Source organism: Hordeum vulgare, chromosome 1H (assembly GCF_904849725.1).
Source record: "Hordeum vulgare subsp. vulgare chromosome 1H, MorexV3_pseudomolecules_assembly, whole genome shotgun sequence".
Classification (NCBI taxonomy): Eukaryota; Viridiplantae; Streptophyta; class Magnoliopsida; order Poales; family Poaceae; genus Hordeum; species Hordeum vulgare.
In genome coordinates this window covers 22956186-22976110 of record NC_058518.1, presented here as the reverse complement: position 1 = coordinate 22976110, position 19925 = coordinate 22956186, and the positions used below count along the sequence as shown (strand labels likewise).

Below are 19925 nucleotides of genomic sequence, written 5' to 3'. Positions count from 1 at the left end.
CCGTTAATGCACCTACCTATGAAGAGGGCAAGGTAGTGCAAGGCAGGGAAATGGATGCTTCCTATGGTGGCTTGCATGATATCTCTTGTTTCTCCAATAGTTATACTAGAGACAAAGTCTCTGACCGAAGACTTAGGAGGATCATTAACACTACCCCCATCGGGTATCTTGCAAATCCTATTGAAATCCTCCAGATCCACGGTATAGGATTTATCGTACAGATCAACCAGTAAGGATGAGTCACGGCCAGCTAAAAATTTAAATCTACGCAAGAAAGAGGCAGTGAGCATAGCATACTGTTCACATTTATGTGAGAAGAATTCTTCTAACCCGGCATGGCGGACAAGTGCATCAAACTCATCCTTGAAACCTGCTTCGATCATGAACTCATCGGAAGGCCATTCACATGGTTGTACCGGTGCGTCGCTTAGTTGAAAAGGTTCGGGCTCCCGAAAAGAAAGACGAGGACCCTACTTACTTGAGAAACCACCATGAAACTTCCTCCTGAACATAATTTCCTTTTGCTGAATTTTTTGAAGTTCAAGAGAAAAGTGAATAAAGACCCACCACACCTTGCAGCAACTACTCCTACTAGTGCCTAGAGACCATATCACGCGCTAAAACTACTTGGGACCAGCTAAAATCAACATTTCTAGCTCAAGAACAGGGTCACCAAGGTAGCAAGAATACGCGAAGGATAAAGCACTAGAGCAAAAACTAATTGGAAAAATGGAGGAGTCACTTACCAAGGAGTAATTTCCCCAAAACGGTTCGGAGAATGGTGCTTTGAGCAAAGAGATCGAAAATCACAGCCAAATGAGCAAGAACACGGGTTTGAGCTACGAAAATATTTTTTCTGGAGGTGGAAGAAGAGGCTGGGAGCTAGAATGAGTGGAGCGGGTGCCTGTTGGCCCCATAAGCTTGCACTCCGCCACCAGGGAGGTAGGTGGCGGTGGCAGTGTTGTGGCCCACTGGATTATGTTTGTCTCTAAAATAGTTACCCTGGAACAATTGGAAGTATTGAACTGATGGGAAAGATGCCAAGCCTGCAAGTCAACGAGGAATATGAAGTTAACTCTGATGTGCTGCTATCGCCATCTGTGTGACCTCGTCGGTTCTCCAATCCATCTGCCACGCTCTTCTCAAATGTCTGCTCCCTGCGGCCTATCCATCACAACCATAATACTATCCCAAGGGGGTAGCGATGTGGGAACGATGCCGTCACCCGACTTGCCTTGGAGTCTTAGGATTTCGCCCGATGGCCATGGTCCGAAGGTGCTGGGCGAGGAGAGGGTCCCCAACGACCACCAAGGTGGAAAACGACGTCCACAGACGACGTGCCGTCTAGGCTTTCGCTCAGAGCCACCTCGCCGAGCAACCCCACGCAATCAGACTAAGGACGGCACAGTGAAAGGTAGACGCTTGGGACCTCCCTGAAGTATATGCTTCTGAACAGTACATAAGATCTGAAAGATTGACAAGTATTTCCTATCAGCATTTTCAAAATGGGAAAATGACAAGACAAGTACCCAGATTAAATGCTGCCAAGTAACCAAAACTCAAGAGCGGGTGCTTGGTTTGCCAATCTAGCATGGAAAAAGATAATTGGCCCTAATACGATAATTGGGTACAGACCTGCGCGAGCACCATCTCGCCGGATGAGCGGGGGGCGACAGCGGGGCTCTCTCTCTGTGCGGCGCGGCGAGCGGTTAGCGCTAGGGCTCCAGGCAAACTGAACTTGGGGAAGACGCGGAGGGTGGTGGTGCCGCAAAGTAACGGAAAACAAGCATAAATAAATGCCATCCACAACTGGAGTATACATGAAATTAAAAAAGAATAGGAAAGTAAATGTCACCTTTTAAGACTAAACTGTTGAAGGTAATGAAGATCAGGTACTCCTACATAAATGATAGAAAAATGGTTCTGAAATACTAACTAACACCTTACATGTAAAAAAAAGCGCATTTAGAGCATAAAACATCAAATCAAATAATCAAAAACTTCAAAAGCGGACAAAGGTCTACATTTGGGCATGACAAAGATTGATCATAACATCCAGGGTGTATTAGTATAAGGTCAGATACGAATCATCACTAAATATATTTACCACAAACAAGAAACGTGGTTTTCCAATGTAAGAATAACACTGAAATTGCTCTGATTAATATTAATGCTTGTACCTCATCTGGCTCCCTAAAATTCTCGTCGAAGTTCTTCTCATATTGTTACGAAGATGCGCCTTTGGTTCCTTCCTCTTGGATCAGTGGTATGCATGCACGGTGCCATTTCTTCTCGGAGGTCTACCAGGAATAGACCCTGGCTTGAACCTTGACGCCTCATGCCTCGCAAGCTCCGGCGGCACGGGACTATTGCTCTGCACAATAATCTTCTTAAGTTCTTAGAAAATGTCAGTGTCCTCCATGGTCAAAAACGATGTCGAGAGCCCCTTCATCCGGGCACGTCCGGTCCTCCCGATACGATGAGTGTACAGATCGATCGAGCTGGGCATCTCGTAGTTGATCACGTGAGCGACCTCCGGGACGTCAATGCCGCGGGCGGCCAGGTCGGTGGCCACGAGCGTGTAGAACCTGCCGTTCCTGAACCTGTCGAGGCTGGCCTTCCTCTCGTCCTGCGACTTCCCCCCGTGCAGCGCCGTCACCCTGCTCAACCCCGCGTATTCCAACTCATTGGTCAGCTTCTCCACGGAGTTCTTTGTGTTGCAGAACACAATGGTCGTCCTTCTGTCCTTGCCGAGGTCAGCGAGGATCCTCGTCAGCCGTGGCATCCTCTCTTGCACCTTCACCATGACCACGTTCTGGGTGACGAGGTCCGCCGCCTTGCCGGCGAAGCCGCCCGTGACGGCCACTGGGTTCCGGAGGTACTTCCTGGCGAGCCGCTCCATGGCCGGCGGCATGGTGGCGCTGAACATGTGGGTCGTCATGTATGTCCTCGCCTCGTCCAGCTCCTCGTCCACATTCTCCGGTTTCAGGTGGCTCAACGGCATCTCGTCGAGCACGCCGACGACGTGCGGCTCGAACCCCATGTCGATCATCCTGTCGGCCTCGTCGAGCACCACGTAGTTGCACCGGTTGAGTATGGCATACCTGCTCTCCACGCAGTCGAGGAGCCCGTCCGCCTTGCCACCCACCATGGACACGACCCTGATGCCTAGGAATGCCGCGAGCTTCACCGTCTCCCTCTCGATCTGCTGCGCCAGCTCCCGTGTCGGCGCCAGGACGAGCGCGTACGGGCCCTCGTCCGCCTGGCTGTGGTTGGTCGGGGGCGGCATGCCGGCGATGTAGGCCAGCATGGGGAGCACGAAGGCGGCGGTCTTGCCGGAGCTAGTTTGGGCGACGCCGATGACGTCGCGCCGCTGGAGGACGAGCGGCACGGCGACCATCTGGATCGGCGTGGGCTTTATGTATCCAGCCCTGTCGACGTTCCGGAGCAACTCGGCGCCGAGCCTGCTCTTCACCCAACTCCGCATGGGCCGGGGCACGCGGGAGCCCCCTGTAGGACATGCCGAAGTCATTGCACAGGATCCGACAGTCACGCTCCATCATCTCGTCGGCGCGCTTGTCCGTCCAGTGCATGTCCACGCGCATGTCCAGGGCGTCGTGCGTCGCCGCGGCGCCGGCACCGTAGTCCTTCTGGAGCGCGGCCGCCGCGACCTTCTTCTGCTCGCGCCGGTCGATGCCGGCGAGGAAGCCGCGGCCGTAGAGCAGCAGCGCGCCGTGCGCTGGCTGGTTGTTGGCGGCGCCGACGCGGCTGGTGTCGTCCGTGCTCGCCTAGTCGAAGCGGAACCTATCCCGCGGCTTGGCGACCACGATGGGTGCGGCGTCCCTGCCGAGGCCAATCGAGAGGGGGGCATGGTGGATGGGCAAGCACTACTGAAATCCAGAAATTTGCCGTCTGCCAAGGCGGACGGCAAAGGGGGCAACCACGGACGGCAAAGGCTTTGCCGTCTGCCCCCTCATGGCAAAGTAAACGGTAAAAAAAATCCGGTGAAGAGGCTCTTTGCCGTCTGCCTCTGCAAAGCGGACAGCAAAGAATCTTCGCCATGAGGGGGCAGACGGCAAAATAAATGGGACGGCATATATTGCAACGTCCCCGTTAAGTGTTAACGGCATGCCTCCTCTCTTTGCCGTCTGCCATACCCTCCTTGCCATGAGGGGGCTGACGGCAAAGAGGGGAGAGAGAGAGGGGTAGATTCCCCCTTTGCCGTCTGCCTTCCCCCCTTTGCCATGAGGGGGCAGACGGCAAAGAGGGGAGAGAGAGAGAGGGGTAGATTCCCCCTTTGCCGTCTGCCTTCCCCCCTTTGCCATGAGGGGGCAGACGGCAAAGAGGGGAGAGAGAGAGGGGTAGATTCCCCCTTTGCCGTCTGCCTTCCCCCCTTTGCCATGAGGGGGCGGACGGCAAAGAGGGGAGACAGAGGGGGCAGAATCCCCCTTTGCCATGTGCCTCCCCCCCTTTGCCATGTGGGGGCAGACGGCAAAGAGGGGAGAGAGAGGGGGTAGATTCCCCCTTTGCCATGTGCCTTGCCCCCTTTGCCATGTGGGGGCTGACGGCAAAGGGGGAGAGAGAGGGGGCAGATTCCCCCTTTGCTATGTGCCTTCCCCCCTTTGCCATGTGTTGGCAGACGGCAAAGAGGGGAACCATCCCCTTATTTATTTATTTTTTGTTATATCTAGCATTTTTAACAATAATCAGAATATATATATATATTTGACATAAATAAATTACTTTCCGTACTCATAACCATATTAAAATAACTCTCATCCATAGTGCATACATATTATGCAAGTTACATCCGTACCAAACCATATATTACACCAGTTTCATCCACGTGCATACAAAGTTTCATATATTCATATACTACAATAGTTTCAATACAACCCAGGGTACAAGAAATCAGCTTCAAGCATTCCATCAACCAAGCTTCCCGTGAAGTGAAGGTAATCTGCAAAATGACAAATAAGAAAGTTAGAAAAATAATACTAGATGAAGTAGTGTATATATAGGTTATTTCGGATAGAAATTAGCTAAGTATAGACCATTTAGGAGCTAACTAAGCTAATTATGTCATTTAGGTGGAACCCTAGCTAACTATAGGAGAAGAGAAAGAGAAGAAGAAGTAAAAGAAGGAGGAGGAGGAGGAGAAGGAGAAGGAAGAGGAGAAGAACAAGAAAAAGGAGGAGGAGGAGGAGGAGGAGAAGGAGAAGGAAGAGGAGAAGAAGAAGAAGGAGAAGAACGAGAAGAAGAAGGAGAAGAAGGAGAAGAAGAAGGAGAAGGAGCGGGAGCTCCTTCTCCTTCTTCTTCTCCTTCTTCTTCTCCTTCTTCTTCTTATCCCTTTTTCCTCTTCCTTCCTTTCATTTTCCTCTTTTTCTCTTCTTGTCCCCTTCTTCGGGCTAAATTGGCTAAGAATGCCTTTTTGGAGCTAATTATGTCATTTCGAGGATAATTAGCTAAGTACAGGTCATTTCTTCCTTAAATAGGCCATTTTTGAGCTAACTAAGCTAATTATGTCATTTCGTAGGATAATTAGCCAATTTAGCCTATCTTGGAGGAGTCTAAGCTACGTAGAAGAAGAGATAGAGAAGAAGAAGTAAAATAAGGAGGAGGAGGAGGTGGACGAGAAGAAGAAGGAAGAGGAGAAGAAGAAGAAAAGAAGAAGGAGAAGGAGAAGAAGAAGGAGAAGGAGAAGAAGAAGAAAAGAAGAAGGAGAAGGAGAAGAAGAAGGAGAAGGAGGAAGAAGGAGGAAGAAGTTCCTTCTCCCTCTCCTCCTTCTTCTTCTCCTCCTCCCTCTCCTCCTTCTTCTTCTCCTCATTTTTCCTCTTCCTTCCTTTCATTTTTCCTCTTTTTCTCTTCTTGTCCCCTTCTTCGGGCTAAATTGGCTAAGAATGCCTTTTTGGAGCTAATTATGTCATTTCGAGGATAATTAGCTAGGTCTAGGTCATTTCTTATTAAATAGGCCATTTTGGAGCTAACTAAGCTAATTATGTCATTTCGTAGGATAATTAGCCAATTTAGCCTTTCTTGGAGGAGTCTAAGCTACGTAGAAGAAGAGATAGAGAAGAAGAAGTAAAATAAGGAGGAGGAGGAGGTGGAGGAGAAGAAGAAGGAAGAGGAGAAGAAGAAGAAAAGAAGAAGGAGAAGGAGAAGAAGAAGGAGAAGGAGGAAGAAGTTCCTTCTCCCTCTCCTCCTTCTTCTTCTCCTCCTCCCTCTCCTCCTTCTTCTTCTCCTCATTTTTCCTCTTCCTTCCTTTCATTTTTCCTCTTTTTCTCTTCTTGTCCCCTTCTTCGGGCTAAATTGGCTACTAATGCCTTTTTGGAGCTAATTATGTCATTTCGAGGATAATTAGCTAAGTATAGGTCATTTCTTATTAAATAGGCCATTTTGGAGCTAACTAAGCTAATTATGTCATTTCGTAGGATAATTAGCCAATTTAGCCTTTCTTGGAGGAGTCTAAGCTACGTAGAAGAAGAGATAGAGAAGAAGAAGTAAAATAAGGAGGAGGAGGAGGTGGAGGAGAAGAAGAAGGAAGAGGAGAAGAAGAAGAAAAGAAGAAGGAGAAGGAGAAGAAGAAGGAGAAGGAGAAGGAGGAAGAAGGAGGAAGAAGTTCCTTCTCCCTCTCCTCCTTCTTCTTCTCCTCCTCCCTCTCCTCCTTCTTCTTCTCCTCATTTTTCCTCTTCCTTCCTTTCATTTTTCCTCTTTTTCTCTTCTTGTCCCCTTCTTCGGGCTAAATTGGCTAAGAATGCCTTTTTGGAGCTAATTATGTCATTTCGAGGATAATTAGCTAAGTATAGGTCATTTCTTATTAAATAGGCCATTTTGGAGCTAACTAAGCTAATTATGTCATTTCGTAGGATAATTAGCCAATTTAGCCTCTCTTGGAGGAGTCTAAGCTACGTAGAAGAAGAGATAGAGAAGAAGAAGTAAAATAAGGAGGAGGAGGAGGTGGAGGAGAAGAAGAAGGAAGAGGAGAAGAAGAAGAAAAGAAGAAGGAGAAGGAGAAGAAGAAGGAGAAGGAGAAGGAGGAAGAAGTTCCTTCTCCCTCTCCTCCTTCTTCTTCTCCTCCTCCCTCTCCTCCTTCTTCTTCTCCTCATTTTTCCTCTTCCTTCCTTTCATTTTCCTCTTTTTCTCTTCTTGTCCCCTTCTTCGGGCTAAATTGGCTAAGAATACCTTTTTGGAGCTAATTATGTCATTTCGAGGATAATTAGCTAAGTATAGGTCATTTCTTATTAAATAGGCCATTTTGGAGCTAACTAAGCTAATTATGTCATTTCGTAGGATAATTAGCCAATTTAGCCTTTCTTGGAGGAGTCTAAGCTACGTAGAAGAAGAGATAGAGAAGAAGAAGTAAAATAAGGAGGAGGAGGAGGTGGAGGAGAAGAAGAAGGAAGAGGAGAAGAAGAAGAAAAGAAGAAGGAGAAGGAGAAGAAGAAGGAGAAGGAGAAGGAGGAAGAAGTTCCTTCTCCCTCTCCTCCTTCTTCTTCTCCTTCTTCTTCTCCTTCTTCTTCTTATCCCTTTTTCCTCTTCCTTCCTTTCATTTTCCTCTTTTTCTCTTCTTGTCCCCTTCTTCGGGCTAAATTGGCTAAGAATGCCTTTTTGGAGCTAATTATGTCATTTCGAGGATAATTAGCTAAGTACAGGTCATTTCTTCCTTAAATAGGCCATTTTTGAGCTAACTAAGCTAATTATGTCATTTCGTAGGATAATTAGCCAATTTAGCCTATCTTGGAGGAGTCTAAGCTACGTAGAAGAAGAGATAGAGAAGAAGAAGTAAAATAAGGAGGAGGAGGAGGTGGACGAGAAGAAGAAGGAAGAGGAGAAGAAGAAGAAAAGAAGAAGGAGAAGGAGAAGAAGAAGGAGAAGGAGAAGAAGAAGAAAAGAAGAAGGAGAAGGAGAAGAAGAAGGAGAAGGAGGAAGAAGGAGGAAGAAGTTCCTTCTCCCTCTCCTCCTTCTTCTTCTCCTCCTCCCTCTCCTCCTTCTTCTTCTCCTCATTTTTCCTCTTCCTTCCTTTCATTTTTCCTCTTTTTCTCTTCTTGTCCCCTTCTTCGGGCTAAATTGGCTAAGAATGCCTTTTTGGAGCTAATTATGTCATTTCGAGGATAATTAGCTAAGTATAGGTCATTTCTTATTAAATAGGCCATTTTGGAGCTAACTAAGCTAATTATGTCATTTCGTAGGATAATTAGCCAATTTAGCCTTTCTTGGAGGAGTCTAAGCTACGTAGAAGAAGAGATAGAGAAGAAGAAGTAAAATAAGGAGGAGGAGGAGGTGGAGGAGAAGAAGAAGGAAGAGGAGAAGAAGAAGAAAAGAAGAAGGAGAAGGAGAAGAAGAAGGAGAAGGAGGAAGAAGTTCCTTCTCCCTCTCCTCCTTCTTCTTCTCCTCCTCCCTCTCCTCCTTCTTCTTCTCCTCATTTTTCCTCTTCCTTCCTTTCATTTTTCCTCTTTTTCTCTTCTTGTCCCCTTCTTCGGGCTAAATTGGCTACTAATGCCTTTTTGGAGCTAATTATGTCATTTCGAGGATAATTAGCTAAGTACAGGTCATTTCTTATTAAATAGGCCATTTTGGAGCTAACTAAGCTAATTATGTCATTTCGTAGGATAATTAGCCAATTTAGCCTTTCTTGGAGGAGTCTAAGCTACGTAGAAGAAGAGATAGAGAAGAAGAAGTAAAATAAGGAGGAGGAGGAGGTGGAGGAGAAGAAGAAGGAAGAGGAGAAGAAGAAGAAAATAAGAAGGAGAAGGAGAAGAAGAAGGAGAAGGAGGAAGAAGTTCCTTCTCCCTCTCCTCCTTCTACTTCTCCTCCTCCCTCTCCTCCTTCTTCTTCTCCTCATTTTTCCTCTTCCTTCCTTTCATTTTTCCTCTTTTTCTCTTCTTGTCCCCTTCTTCGGGCTAAATTGGCTAAGAATGCCTTTTTGGAGCTAATTATGTCATTTCGAGGATAATTAGCTAAGTATAGGTCATTTATTATTAAATAGGCCATTTTGGAGCTAACTAAGCTAATTATGTCATTTCGTAGGATAATTAGCCAATTTAGCCTTTCTTGGAGGAGTCTAAGCTACGTAGAAGAAGAGATAGAGAAGAAGAAGTAAAATAAGGAGGAGGAGGAGGTGGAGGAGAAGAAGAAGGAAGAGGAGAAGAAGAAGAAAAGAAGAAGGAGAAGGAGAAGAAGAAGGAGAAGGAGAAGGAGGAAGAAGGAGGAAGAAGTTCCTTCTCCCTCTCCTCCTTCTTCTTCTCCTCCCTCTCCTCCTTCTTCTTCTCCTCATTATTCCTCTTCCTTCCTTTTATTTTTCCTCTTTTTCTCTTCTTGTCCCCTTCTTCGGGCTAAATTGGCTAAGAATGCCTTTTTGGAGCTAATTATGTCATTTCGAGGATAATTAGCTAAGTATAGGTCATTTCTTATTAAATAGGCCATTTTGGAGCTAACTAAGCTAATTATGTCATTTCGTAGGATAATTAGCCAATTTAGCCTTTCTTGGAGGAGTCTAAGCTACGTAGAAGAAGAGATAGAGAAGAAGAAGTAAAATAAGGAGGAGGAGGAGGTGGAGGAGAAGAAGAAGGAAGAGGAGAAGAAGAAGAAAAGAAGAAGGAGAAGGAGAAGAAGAAGGAGAAGGAGAAGGAGGAAGAAGTTCCGTCTCCCTCTCCTCCTTCTTCTTCTCCTCCTCCCTCTCCTCCTCCTTCTCCTCATTTTTCCTCTTCCTTCCTTTCATTTTTCCTCTTTTTCTCTTCTTGTCCCCTTCTTCGGGCTAAATTGGCTAAGAATGCCTTTTTGGAGCTAATTATGTCATTTCGAGGATAATTAGCTAAGTACAGGTCATTTCTTATTAAATAGGCCATTTTGGAGCTAACTAAGCTAATTATGTCATTTCGAAGGATAATTAGCCAATTTAGCCTTTCTTGGAGGAGTCTAAGCTACATAGAAGAAGAGATAGAGAAGAAGAAGTAAAATAAGGTGGAGGAGGAGGTGGAGGAGAAGAAGAAGGAAGAGGAGAAGAAGAAGAAAAGAAGAAGGAGAAGGAGAAGAAGAAGGAGAAGGAGAAGGAGGAAGAAGGAGGAAGAAGAAGGAGAAGGAGGAGCTCCTTCTCCTTCTCCTTCTTCTTCTCCTCCTCCCTCTCCTCCTTCTTATTCTCCTCATTTTTCCTCTTCCTTCCTTTCATTTTTCCTCTTTTTCTCTTCTTGTCCCCTTCTTCGGGCTAAATTGGCTAAGAATGCCTTTTTGGAGCTAATTATGTCATTTCGAGGATAATTAGCTAAGTATAGGTCATTTCTTATTAAATAGGCCATTTTGGAGCTAACTACGCTAATTATGTCATTTCGTAGGATAATTAGCCAATTTAGCCTTTCTTGGAGGAGTCTAAGCTACGTAGAAGAAGAGATAGAGAAGAAGAAGTAAAATAAGGAGGAGGAGGAGGAGGAGGAGAAGAAGAAGGAAGAGGAGAAGAAGAAGAAAAGAAGAAGGAGAAGGAGAAGAAGAAGGAGAAGGAGAAGGAGGAAGAAGGCCATTTTGGAGCTAAGTATAGGTCATTTTTTATTAAATAGGCCATTTTGGAGCTAACTAAGCTAATTATGTCATTAGATGGAAGTCTAGCTATTTTGGAGCTAACTAAGCTAATTATGTCATTAGATGGAAGTCTAGCTATTTTTTATTAAAACACTAGAAATAACATACATAAGTTAGGGTGAAGCACGGTGGCTCTGGCTTGTTTCACCTGGAGAAGGCTGCCCTGGAGAAGGCTCGACTGTAGAAGGGTCGTGCGATGCGTTTCGGGACATATTCTGCACCAAACGTCGTTTGCAATGTGTAGTTAGCATGAGGACACTCTTAAGATCACTCCACTGAAATGAAACTCACCGTCCCCGCCACGTTAATGACTGGCATCGGCGGAGGGACTTGGCCGTTCTTCTCGCACATAGACTGTACATTTGGTTTCGACAGGTCAAACTTTTTATTTATTAATGAAACGGACATTCAAATGCAACCTTTGAGATTTGGATCAGTTTGGCAGGCCCACGGTAGATAGAAAACTTGTGTCGCCTGTTGAGCCGTAATATAGACATCGGGAACATCTAAGTGGGTGTTTTGGTTGATTTCGACTAGTCCTATATGTTCATGAGTCCTTCTAGTCCCCCTCGGCTCAAACCAATAACATTTGAAGACTACGACGGTCGGTGGGTTTTCACCATAGAATAGAAGTTCATAAATTGCTTCAACCCTTCCATAATACTCGGTGTCTCCTTCGCCGATAGCAGAGACAGAAAAATTTGTAGTCTTTAGGTCGGGCATAGATAGCTCTTTGCCAAAGGTACGAAAGTGATACCCGTTGATGTTGTATTTGTCAAATGAACGGACCTTATAGTCAAAACCATTAGCGACTTGTCTCAACTCGGGGTCCATAGACTCTGCATCAGCTTACAAGTTTAATACGAAAGAATGGATGCATTAGCCGCAAATTAGACCAATAAATCAAATGGGCCCTTAATGGTAATTAATTACCCTTTGTTTGAACCAAGAGATGAAACCAGGATAGTCGCCTCCATGCTTTGCGAGAAGCTCATACTCTTCGACGGAATCCTTTTCAATGACCGCTCCATCTGAAAATTCGGCGACGTATCGACTATATCAAATATCCGGGAATAAGAGTAGTTCAAAGCAATTAGAAGTTGCGGAACAATAAATTACCGAGAACTTACTCGATATACGGCCTCACTTCTGTTAGGTTGGTGAAGATATACAATGAAATGGTCCGCCATTCTTCGACATCCAACGATTTCCCTTTCGAAGCACCGGATGGTGCGAGCTTACCTTTGAATAGGCTGAGGTTGGATCGAACTTTTTCTCGATCGCCATTATTGTACCGAGGCTTCGGGTTATGCAAATGATGATTTTTGGCTTCGTAGTGTGCTATCACGAAGTTTGCCGCCTCCTCAGTAATGAATGCCTCGGCCATCGATGCTTCAATTCTATGTTTATTTTTACACTTAGCTCGAAGCGTCTTCTGCATCCTCTCAGTTGAGTAGCACCATCGATTTTGAACGGGCCCCCCATTCTTGCCTCGGTCGGGAGATGCAAAATCAAATGTTGCATTGGATTAAAGAAGCCCGGTGGAAAGATCTTTTCTAATTTGCAGATCAACTCCGACGCCAACTCTTCCATTTCATCTAGCACGCCAAGCGATAGTTCTTTCGCACAAAGAGAACGGAAGAAATAGCTCAGCTCTGCCAGTACTAGCCATTCATCCTCAGGGATAAAGCCACGCAACATCACCGGCATTACCCGCTCAATCCATATGTGCCAATCATGACTCTTGAGCCCAAATATTTTCAATTTCTCCAGACTCGCTCCCCTCTTTAGATTCGCAGCATACCCATCGGGGAACATCAACCGCATTTTCACCCACAATAGCATTTCCCTCATAGCTGGCCTTTCAAGATTGAACCATGCTTTTGGCTTCGCTATGCTTTGCTTTCCTTTCCATTGTCGCAAGTTTTGCAACGGTCTATCACATAGAGCCTCCAGGTCGATTCTAGCCTTAGGATTATCTTTTGACTTCCCCTCTATGCCGAACAATGTACCAAAAATGGCCTCCGCAATATTCTTTCCAGTGTGCATCACGTCAATGTTGTGTGGGCAAAGGAGGTCTTTGAAGTAAGGGAGATCCCATAAACATGACTTGTGAGTCCAGGCGTGTTCCGTATTATACCCTTTGAAGTATCCTGGACGCAAAGGATCAGGCTCAAGAGCGTTTAACTGATCAAGGGTCTGTTGGCCTGTAAACGCAGCTGGTGCAGTGTTTTTGACAACTCTACCTTTGATGAAATTCTTCTTGTCTTTTCTGAAGTTATGGTCAGGATCCAGGAATTGTCTACGCATGTCGAAGCAAGAATACTTCCGACCAGCCTGCAGCCAACGGAACTGAAGAGTTGCCTTGCATGTGGTGCACGGGAACCTTCCATGCACACACCAGCCAGGGAATAGCGCAAACGCCGGATAATCATGCGTCGAGTACATGTACCACACATGCATTTTGAAATTTGTTTTGGTAGCCGCGTCGTAGGTCTTGATCCCATTATCCCAGGCTTCTTGCAACTCATCCTTAAGCGGCTGCATGTACACATTCATATTCTTCCCCGGATAGTTGGGCCCTGGAATTATCAACGTCAGGAAAATGTTCTTTCTTTTCATAATCTCTCCGGGTGGCAAATTTAGTGGAATGACAAATACAGGCCAACAACTGTATTGTGCTGCCGTCATACCATACACATTGAACCCATCCATGCTGATGGCACCTCTAGGTTGCCTTGGATCTTCCGATTTATCCTTATGTAATGCATCGAAGTGCCTCCACGCAAAACCATCTGAAGTGTGTACCAGCATCTTGTTCCCATCCGCATCTAGTTCGGTTCTTTTGCCCAATTTGTGCCATGTCATCTGTCTGGCCGTCTCTTCGACCATGAAAAGACGTTGAAGTCTTGGTACGATTGGCAGATATCGAAGAACACTAATGGGGATTTTGGTCTGATTCTTCTCACCCATGCCGTTGTCTACCACAATATACCTTGAAGAATTGCAAATGGGGCAATAGTTCAAGGCCGCATACTCAAGCCTAAATAAGGCACATCCATTCTCACACGCATGTATCTTCTCATAGGGCATCTTAAGTACACGGAGGATTTTCTCTGACTGGTACAGGTTTGCAGGCAGTACATGGCCTTTGGGTAGAAAGCGTCCAAATATCGTCATCATCGCATCGTAGCATTCTCTGCCTAGGTTGAATTGAGCCTTCAGAGCCATTACTTGCGCGATGGCATCCAGCTGACAAAGCTCGGTCTGCTCGTGGAGAGGACGTTTTGAAGACTCCAGCATTTCATAGAAGGCCTTTGCAGATTCCTCCATCTCATCGTCCGAATCACGAGCATCATCAAAGTCTTGCACCATGTCTTCAATCCCGGTACCATGCTCGTCGGTGCGACGACGAATCACCTCAGCTCTAGCACGTTGGTCAGACTCACCATGAAAAGTCCACACTGTATAATTAGGCGTAAAACCCCACTTCTGCAGGTGTTTACCCATTTTAAACTCTGTCTGCTTTTTCCAGTTGTCGCAGTTGGGACAGGGGCACCATGTTTTATGCTGGCCATTTGCAAATGCGGCTCTCACAAACCCCCTGGTTTTTGTTAACCATTCATGGGTCATGTCTTTCTGACTAGGGTGACCAGTGTACATCCAAGCACGATCACTCATGTTGCCTAGCTACCTATGGGGGCACAAGAAATAAATATATAATTCATCATCTATATTCATACGCTAATCAAGTTTGTCAGTTTTATTACGTCCATGCAACCTACACGCTAATAGGTAAAGATAGGTCCTAATCCCACCCGAGTATGTGTAGACTGGGTTCGTTTTCCCGTGCTCTGCTCCAGATGCGACGCAGAATTTCGACAGCACCTCCCCGCTGTTCTCCTGATACACGTCTCGGCAATAAGCAGAGAGGATGTGTACCCGGAGAACAATAGGGGAGGCACTGACGAAATTCCGCATCAGATCCGGAGCACAGCATACGGGAAAACAAACCCAATCTACACATACTCGGGCTGTCCATGGATAATGTTGGACAATTCGAAAGGATGGCGGTTATAAATATGCAAAGAAATGCATATTTATAGATGTCGCCCTTTCGAATGGGAGACGCATACTGGTCACGCATACTCTTGATTGAAGAAACCTATAGCTAGCAAGTTTCATCGGCACGAAGACCGGGACAGAGCAAATTAAGGGGGTAGGAGGAGAAGTCATTTGTGCTCACCAACAACGCAAGGGCGGAGCTCGTCCAACGCATGTGGAGGTCGTCGAACAACTGCACATTGAAATTCACCCGATCAACACAAATATGATGTTTTTATAATTAACATAACTATATGACCTAACTCATAACTATGTGGGTCAGTGTCATCGGGGGTCGAAGGTCACTGGCGTCGGGGATTGGGGTCTTTTCGGTCAACAAGAGGCCGAAGAGGTGTCGGGGCTCGGGGGTTGGGGGTCAGTGGCGTCGGGGATCGGGGTAGGGGGTCGGGGGTCGAGGGTGAGTGTTGTCGGGGGTCGGGGGTCGGGGGTCGAGGGTCAGTGGCGTCGGGCGTCGGGGGTCGGGGGTCAGTGGCGTCGGGGGTCGGGGTAGGGGGTCGGGGGGTCGAGGGTGAGTGTTGTCGGGGGTCGGGGGTCGGGGGTCGAGGGTCAGTGGCGTCGGGCGTCGGGGGTCGGGGGTCAGTGGCGTCGGGGGTCGGGGTAGGGGTCGGGGGTCGAGGGTGAGTGTTGTCGGGGGTCGAGGGTCGAGGGTCGAGGGTCAGTGGCGTCGGGCGTCGGGGATCGGGGGTCAGTGGCGTCGGGGGTCGGGGTCGGGGGTCGGGGGTCGAGGGTGAGTGTTGTCGGGGGTTGAGGGTCACTAGCGTCGGGGGTTGGGGTCTTTTCGGTCAACAAGAGGCCAAAGAGGTGTCCGGGCTCGGGAGTTGGGGGTCAGTGGCGTCACGGTCGGAGTAGGGGGTCGGGGGTTGAGGGTTAGTGGCGTCGGGGGTCAGGGGTCAGTGGCGTCGGGGGTCGGGGGGTCGGGGGTTCGCGTACTACGACATCTCCTCCAACTTCATCAGCTACCTGACTGGCCCGCTCGGGAGAGCACGTCCGCCGCCTCCGCCGTCAACGCCTGGTCCGACGCCGCGTCCATGTTTCAAAATTTCATTGTTTTGTCCGGTGGAAGCACACACACCACAACATAGTGCTTCCCACGTCGCTGTGCTCATGAATCAGCTGGACCGGGTCGATCTTTTTTTTGGGAGGGTACCGGGTCGATCTTCGAAGATAGAATAATGTGCTCAACCCTAAACCTTTTTCTTTTCTAATGACACCACTTTTTTCTTGAAACACATCATCAGTACTCCCGAGTCAAAAAAAATATTGTTTTTTAGCCATTCCGATGAAGAGGTACTATGAGAACACATGTGTGACACAGAACACATCGGCGTTTTCAAACTACAAATACCATTAAATAGAAACAAAACCAAAAAAACAAATCATGCTTGACAACTAATGTTATCATCCTCGTGTCATTAATTTTACCATAAACAATTAGCATATATAGTATAACCTAACAAACTAAATACCACAAACTAATTACCATGAACCTAAAAATGACAAAAGAGAAAAAAACAAAAAAACAGAAATAAATTTACCTATCTTGGAAGGGCGGTGCAGGGAGGAGGGGCGGCGCATGGAGGAGGCGCAGGGAGGAGGGGTGCCGCAGGGAGGAGGGGCGGCGCAGGAGGGGCGGTGTAGGAGGGGCGGCGCCGGGAGGGGCAGGCGACAGGGGAGTGGTCGGCGCACGGAGGAGGGGCGGCGCAGGGCAGGCGGCGGCGCGGGGCAGGGAGGAGGAGCGGCGCGGGGCAGCGGCGGCGCAGGGCAGCGGCGACGCGGGGTAGGCGGCGGCGCGGGGCAGGGTGGAGGAGCGGTGCGGGGCAGGCGGCGGCGCGGGGCAGCGGCGGCGCGGGGCAGCGGCGGCGCAGGGCAGCCGCGGCGCGGGACGTCGGTAGGGTTGGAGGGGGGCTACGTGGGAACGGTTGGAAGGGGGGCGGGGGTGCGCGTGGACGTGTCTAGGCTGCCGGCCCTTTGCCGTCCGCCGCGCTCCTAGGCTGACGGCAAAGGCCCCCAAGGCCGACGGCAAAGGTCCCGGGGGGGGAGGCACCGGGTGGGTGGTTGGGTGGTGGGTCGCCGTCACCTTTGCCGTCCGTCGCGCTCCCAGGCGGACGGCAAAGGGCCCCAAGCAGACGGCAAAGGGGAGGGGTGTGTGGGGTGACGTTTCGGCCGTTGTGTGGCGGGGCTTGGCCGTCCGCCCTCCCTTTGCCGTCCGCTTAGGGCTCTTTGTCGTCGGCCAGCGGACGGTTAAAGAAGTGGCCGACGGCAAAATAATCTTTTTCCATCTGCCACCTCTTTGCCGTCAGCACTGTGGCAGCTGACGGCAAAGAGTACCTTTGCCATGTGTGAGCTGACGGCAAAGGCCAAGGAGACGGCAAATTTCTGGATTGCAGTAGTGAAGGGAGCTGGGGGAGATGGGGACGTGGGAGGTGCGTGAGTGGGTTGTTGAATGAATCTTGTACGTGGGTTGAGATATAATTAGGGCATTTTTTAGTGAACCGGTTTTTTCTTTATTTAATCGCCTGGTTTATGAAGGGATGGAAAAAAATTGGTGGAAGTGCCAGCGACAGGAGGTGGAGGTGGGGAGCTATCGAGAGGTCGAACCATCCCGCTGGTTGAACCATCACGATGACACATCCCGACGAGGTCCGCCGCCTTGCCGGCCAAGACGACCGTGACGGCCACCGGGTTCCGGAGGAACTTCCTGGCGAGCCGCTCCATGGCCGGCGGCATGGTGGCGCTGAACATGTGGGTCGTCATGTATGTCCTCGCCTCGTCCAGCTCCTCGTCCGCGTTCTCCGGTTTCGGGTGGCTCGGCGGCATCTCGTCGAGCACGCCGACGACCTGCGGCTCGAACCCCATGTCGATCATCGTGTCGGCCTCGTCGAGCACCACGTAGTTGCACCGGTTGAGTATGGCGTACCTCCTCTCCAGGCATTCGAGGAGCCTGTCCGGCGTCGCGACGATGACTTCGCACCCCCGCTCGAGCATGCTCCCCTGCTTCTGGATCGTTGACTGGCCGTCCGCCTTGCCACCCACGATGGACACGACCCTGATGCCTAGGCATGCCGCGAGCTTCACCGTCTCCCTCTCGATCTGTTGTGCCAGCTCCCGTGTCGGCGCCGGGACGAGCGCGTACGGGCCCTCGTCCGCCTCGCTTTGGCTGGTCGGGGGCGGCATGCCGGCGATGTAGGCTAGCATGGGGAGCACGAAGGCGACGGTCTTGCCGGAGCCGGTTTGGGCGACGACGATGACGTCGCGCCGCTGGAGGCCGAGCGGCACGGCGGCCATCTGGATCGGCGTGGGCTTTCTGTATCCAGCCCTGTCGACGTTCCGGAGCAACTCGGCGCCGAGCCTGCTCTTCGCCCAACTCTGCATGGGCCGAGGCACGCGGGAGCCCCCTGTAGAACATGCCGAAGTCCTTGCGCAGGATCCGCCGGTCGCGCTCCGTCATCTCGTCGGCGCACTTGTCCGTCTAGTGCATGTCCACACGCATGTCCAGGGCGTCGTACGTCGCCGTGGCACCGGCACCGTAGTCCTTCTGGAGCGCGGCCGCCGCGACCTTCTTCTGCTCGCGCCGGTCGATGCCGGCGAGGAAGCCGTGGATGTAGAGCAGCAGCGCGCCGTGCGCTGGCTGGTTGTTGGCGGCGTCGACGCGGCTAGTGTCGTCCGTGCTCGCCCAGTCGAAGCAGAACCTATCCCGTGGCTTGGCGACCATGATGGGTCCGGCGTCCCTGCCGAGGCCAACGCGAGAGGGGGGCATGGCGGATGGGCAAGGGAGTTGGGGGAGATGGGGACGTGGGAGGTGCGTGAGTGGGTTGTTGGATGAATCTCGTACGTGGGTTGAGATATAATTAGGGCATTTTTTAGTGAACCGGTTTTTTCTTTATTTAATCGTCTGGTTTATGAAGGGATGGAAAAATCGGGGGAAGTGCCAGCGACGGGAGGTGGAGGTGGGGAGCTAACGAGAGGTCGAACCATCCCGCTGGTTGAACCATCACGACGGCACATCCTGCTTTAATAGTAGAGATGTAGTATCTTCATTTTACCTGAAAGTCAAAGAAAGCAGGAGCAGGAAGGGTAATATGGAAAATACGCTGCCGGTTAAATATCAAGCGGTATAGGAGGGATCGATGATCTCTCTCAAGGAACTGGTAGCGTGTTAGAGCGACACGATCAAGGTAGGCTGTACGCAGAGGAGGGTCTTCTGGACAGATGGATACCCCAAGAAAATTTGCTAAGCGTGTAGCATAAACTCCACCGAAGAAATCCCCCTCACTAGCATTTTTATTCAGCCTCCTTGGTATTATAGCTCCCATATTGAAGCTCCTGTCACCTGTTACTGCGCTCTTAAGGATACTAAGGCCCGAAGCGCATTGGTGACATTGTGCACCCTTGCTGTTAATGCACCTACCTATGAAGAGGGCAAGGTAGTGCAAGGCAGGGAAATGGATGCTTCCTATGGTGGCTTGCGTGATATCTCTGGTTTCTCCAACAGTTATACTAGAGACAAAGTCTGTGACCGAAGACTTAGGAGGATCATTAACACTACCCCCATCGGGTATCTTGCAAATCCTATTGAAATCCTCCAGATCCACGGTATAGGATTTATCGTACAGATCAAACAGTAAGGATGAGTCATGGCCAGCTAAAAATTTAAATCTATGCACGAAAGAGGCAGTGAGCATAGCATACTGTTCACATTTATCTCAGAGGAATACTTCTAACCCGGCATGGCGGACAAGTGCATCAAACTCATCCTTGAAACCTGCTTCGATCATGAACTCATCGGAAGGCCATTCACATGGTTGTACCGGTGCGTCGCTTAGTTGAAAAGGTTCGGGCTCCCAAAAAGAAAGACCAGGACCGTTCTTACTTGAGGAACCACCATGAAACTTCCTCCTGAACATAATTTCCTTCTGCTGAAATTTTTTGAAGTTCAAGAGAAAAGTGAATAAAGACCCACCACACCTTGTAGCAACTACTCCTACTAGTGCCAAGAGACCATATCACGCGCTAAAACTACTTGGGACCAGCTAAAATCAACATTTCTAGATCAAGAACAGGGTCACCAAGGTAGCAAGAATACGTGAAGGATAAAGCACTTGAGCAAAAACTAATTGGAAAAATGGAGGAGTCACTTACCAAGGAGTAACTTCACCAAAACGGTTCGGAGAATGGTGCTTTGAGCAAAGAGATCGAAAATCACAGCCAAATGAGCAAGAACACGGGTTTGA

The 19925-nt window shown here is 49.0% G+C and overlaps 1 protein-coding gene and 1 pseudogene across 1 annotated transcript; both read right to left on the bottom strand.

The window, feature by feature from the left end:
* Nucleotides 1-2398: 2398 nt before the first annotated feature.
* On the bottom strand, nt 2399-3400 carry LOC123405262 (DEAD-box ATP-dependent RNA helicase 21-like). The gene is made up of 2 exons (XM_045099019.1): nt 3000-3400; nt 2399-2948 (listed from the first exon to the last, which is right to left on the bottom strand). Exons 1-2 carry the CDS (start codon nt 3398-3400, stop codon nt 2399-2401), a joined length of 951 nt encoding a protein of 316 aa, XP_044954954.1.
* A 17-nt stretch (nt 3401-3417) lies between these two features.
* Nucleotides 3418-18451, bottom strand: LOC123395862 (annotated as a pseudogene).
* Between the last annotated feature and the right edge of the window lie 1474 nt (nt 18452-19925).

What these genes read in the sequence shown, in the direction of transcription:
- LOC123405262 (XM_045099019.1), bottom strand. Translation starts at nt 3,400, where the DNA reads ATGGTCGCCGTGCCGCTCGTCCTCCAGCGGCGCGACGTCATCGGCGTC. An exon ending in GGCGTGCTCGACGAGATGCC is followed by an intron (nt 2,949 to 2,999) that starts GTTGAGCCACCT and finishes GGACGAGGCGAG; the next exon opens with GACATACATGACGACCCACA.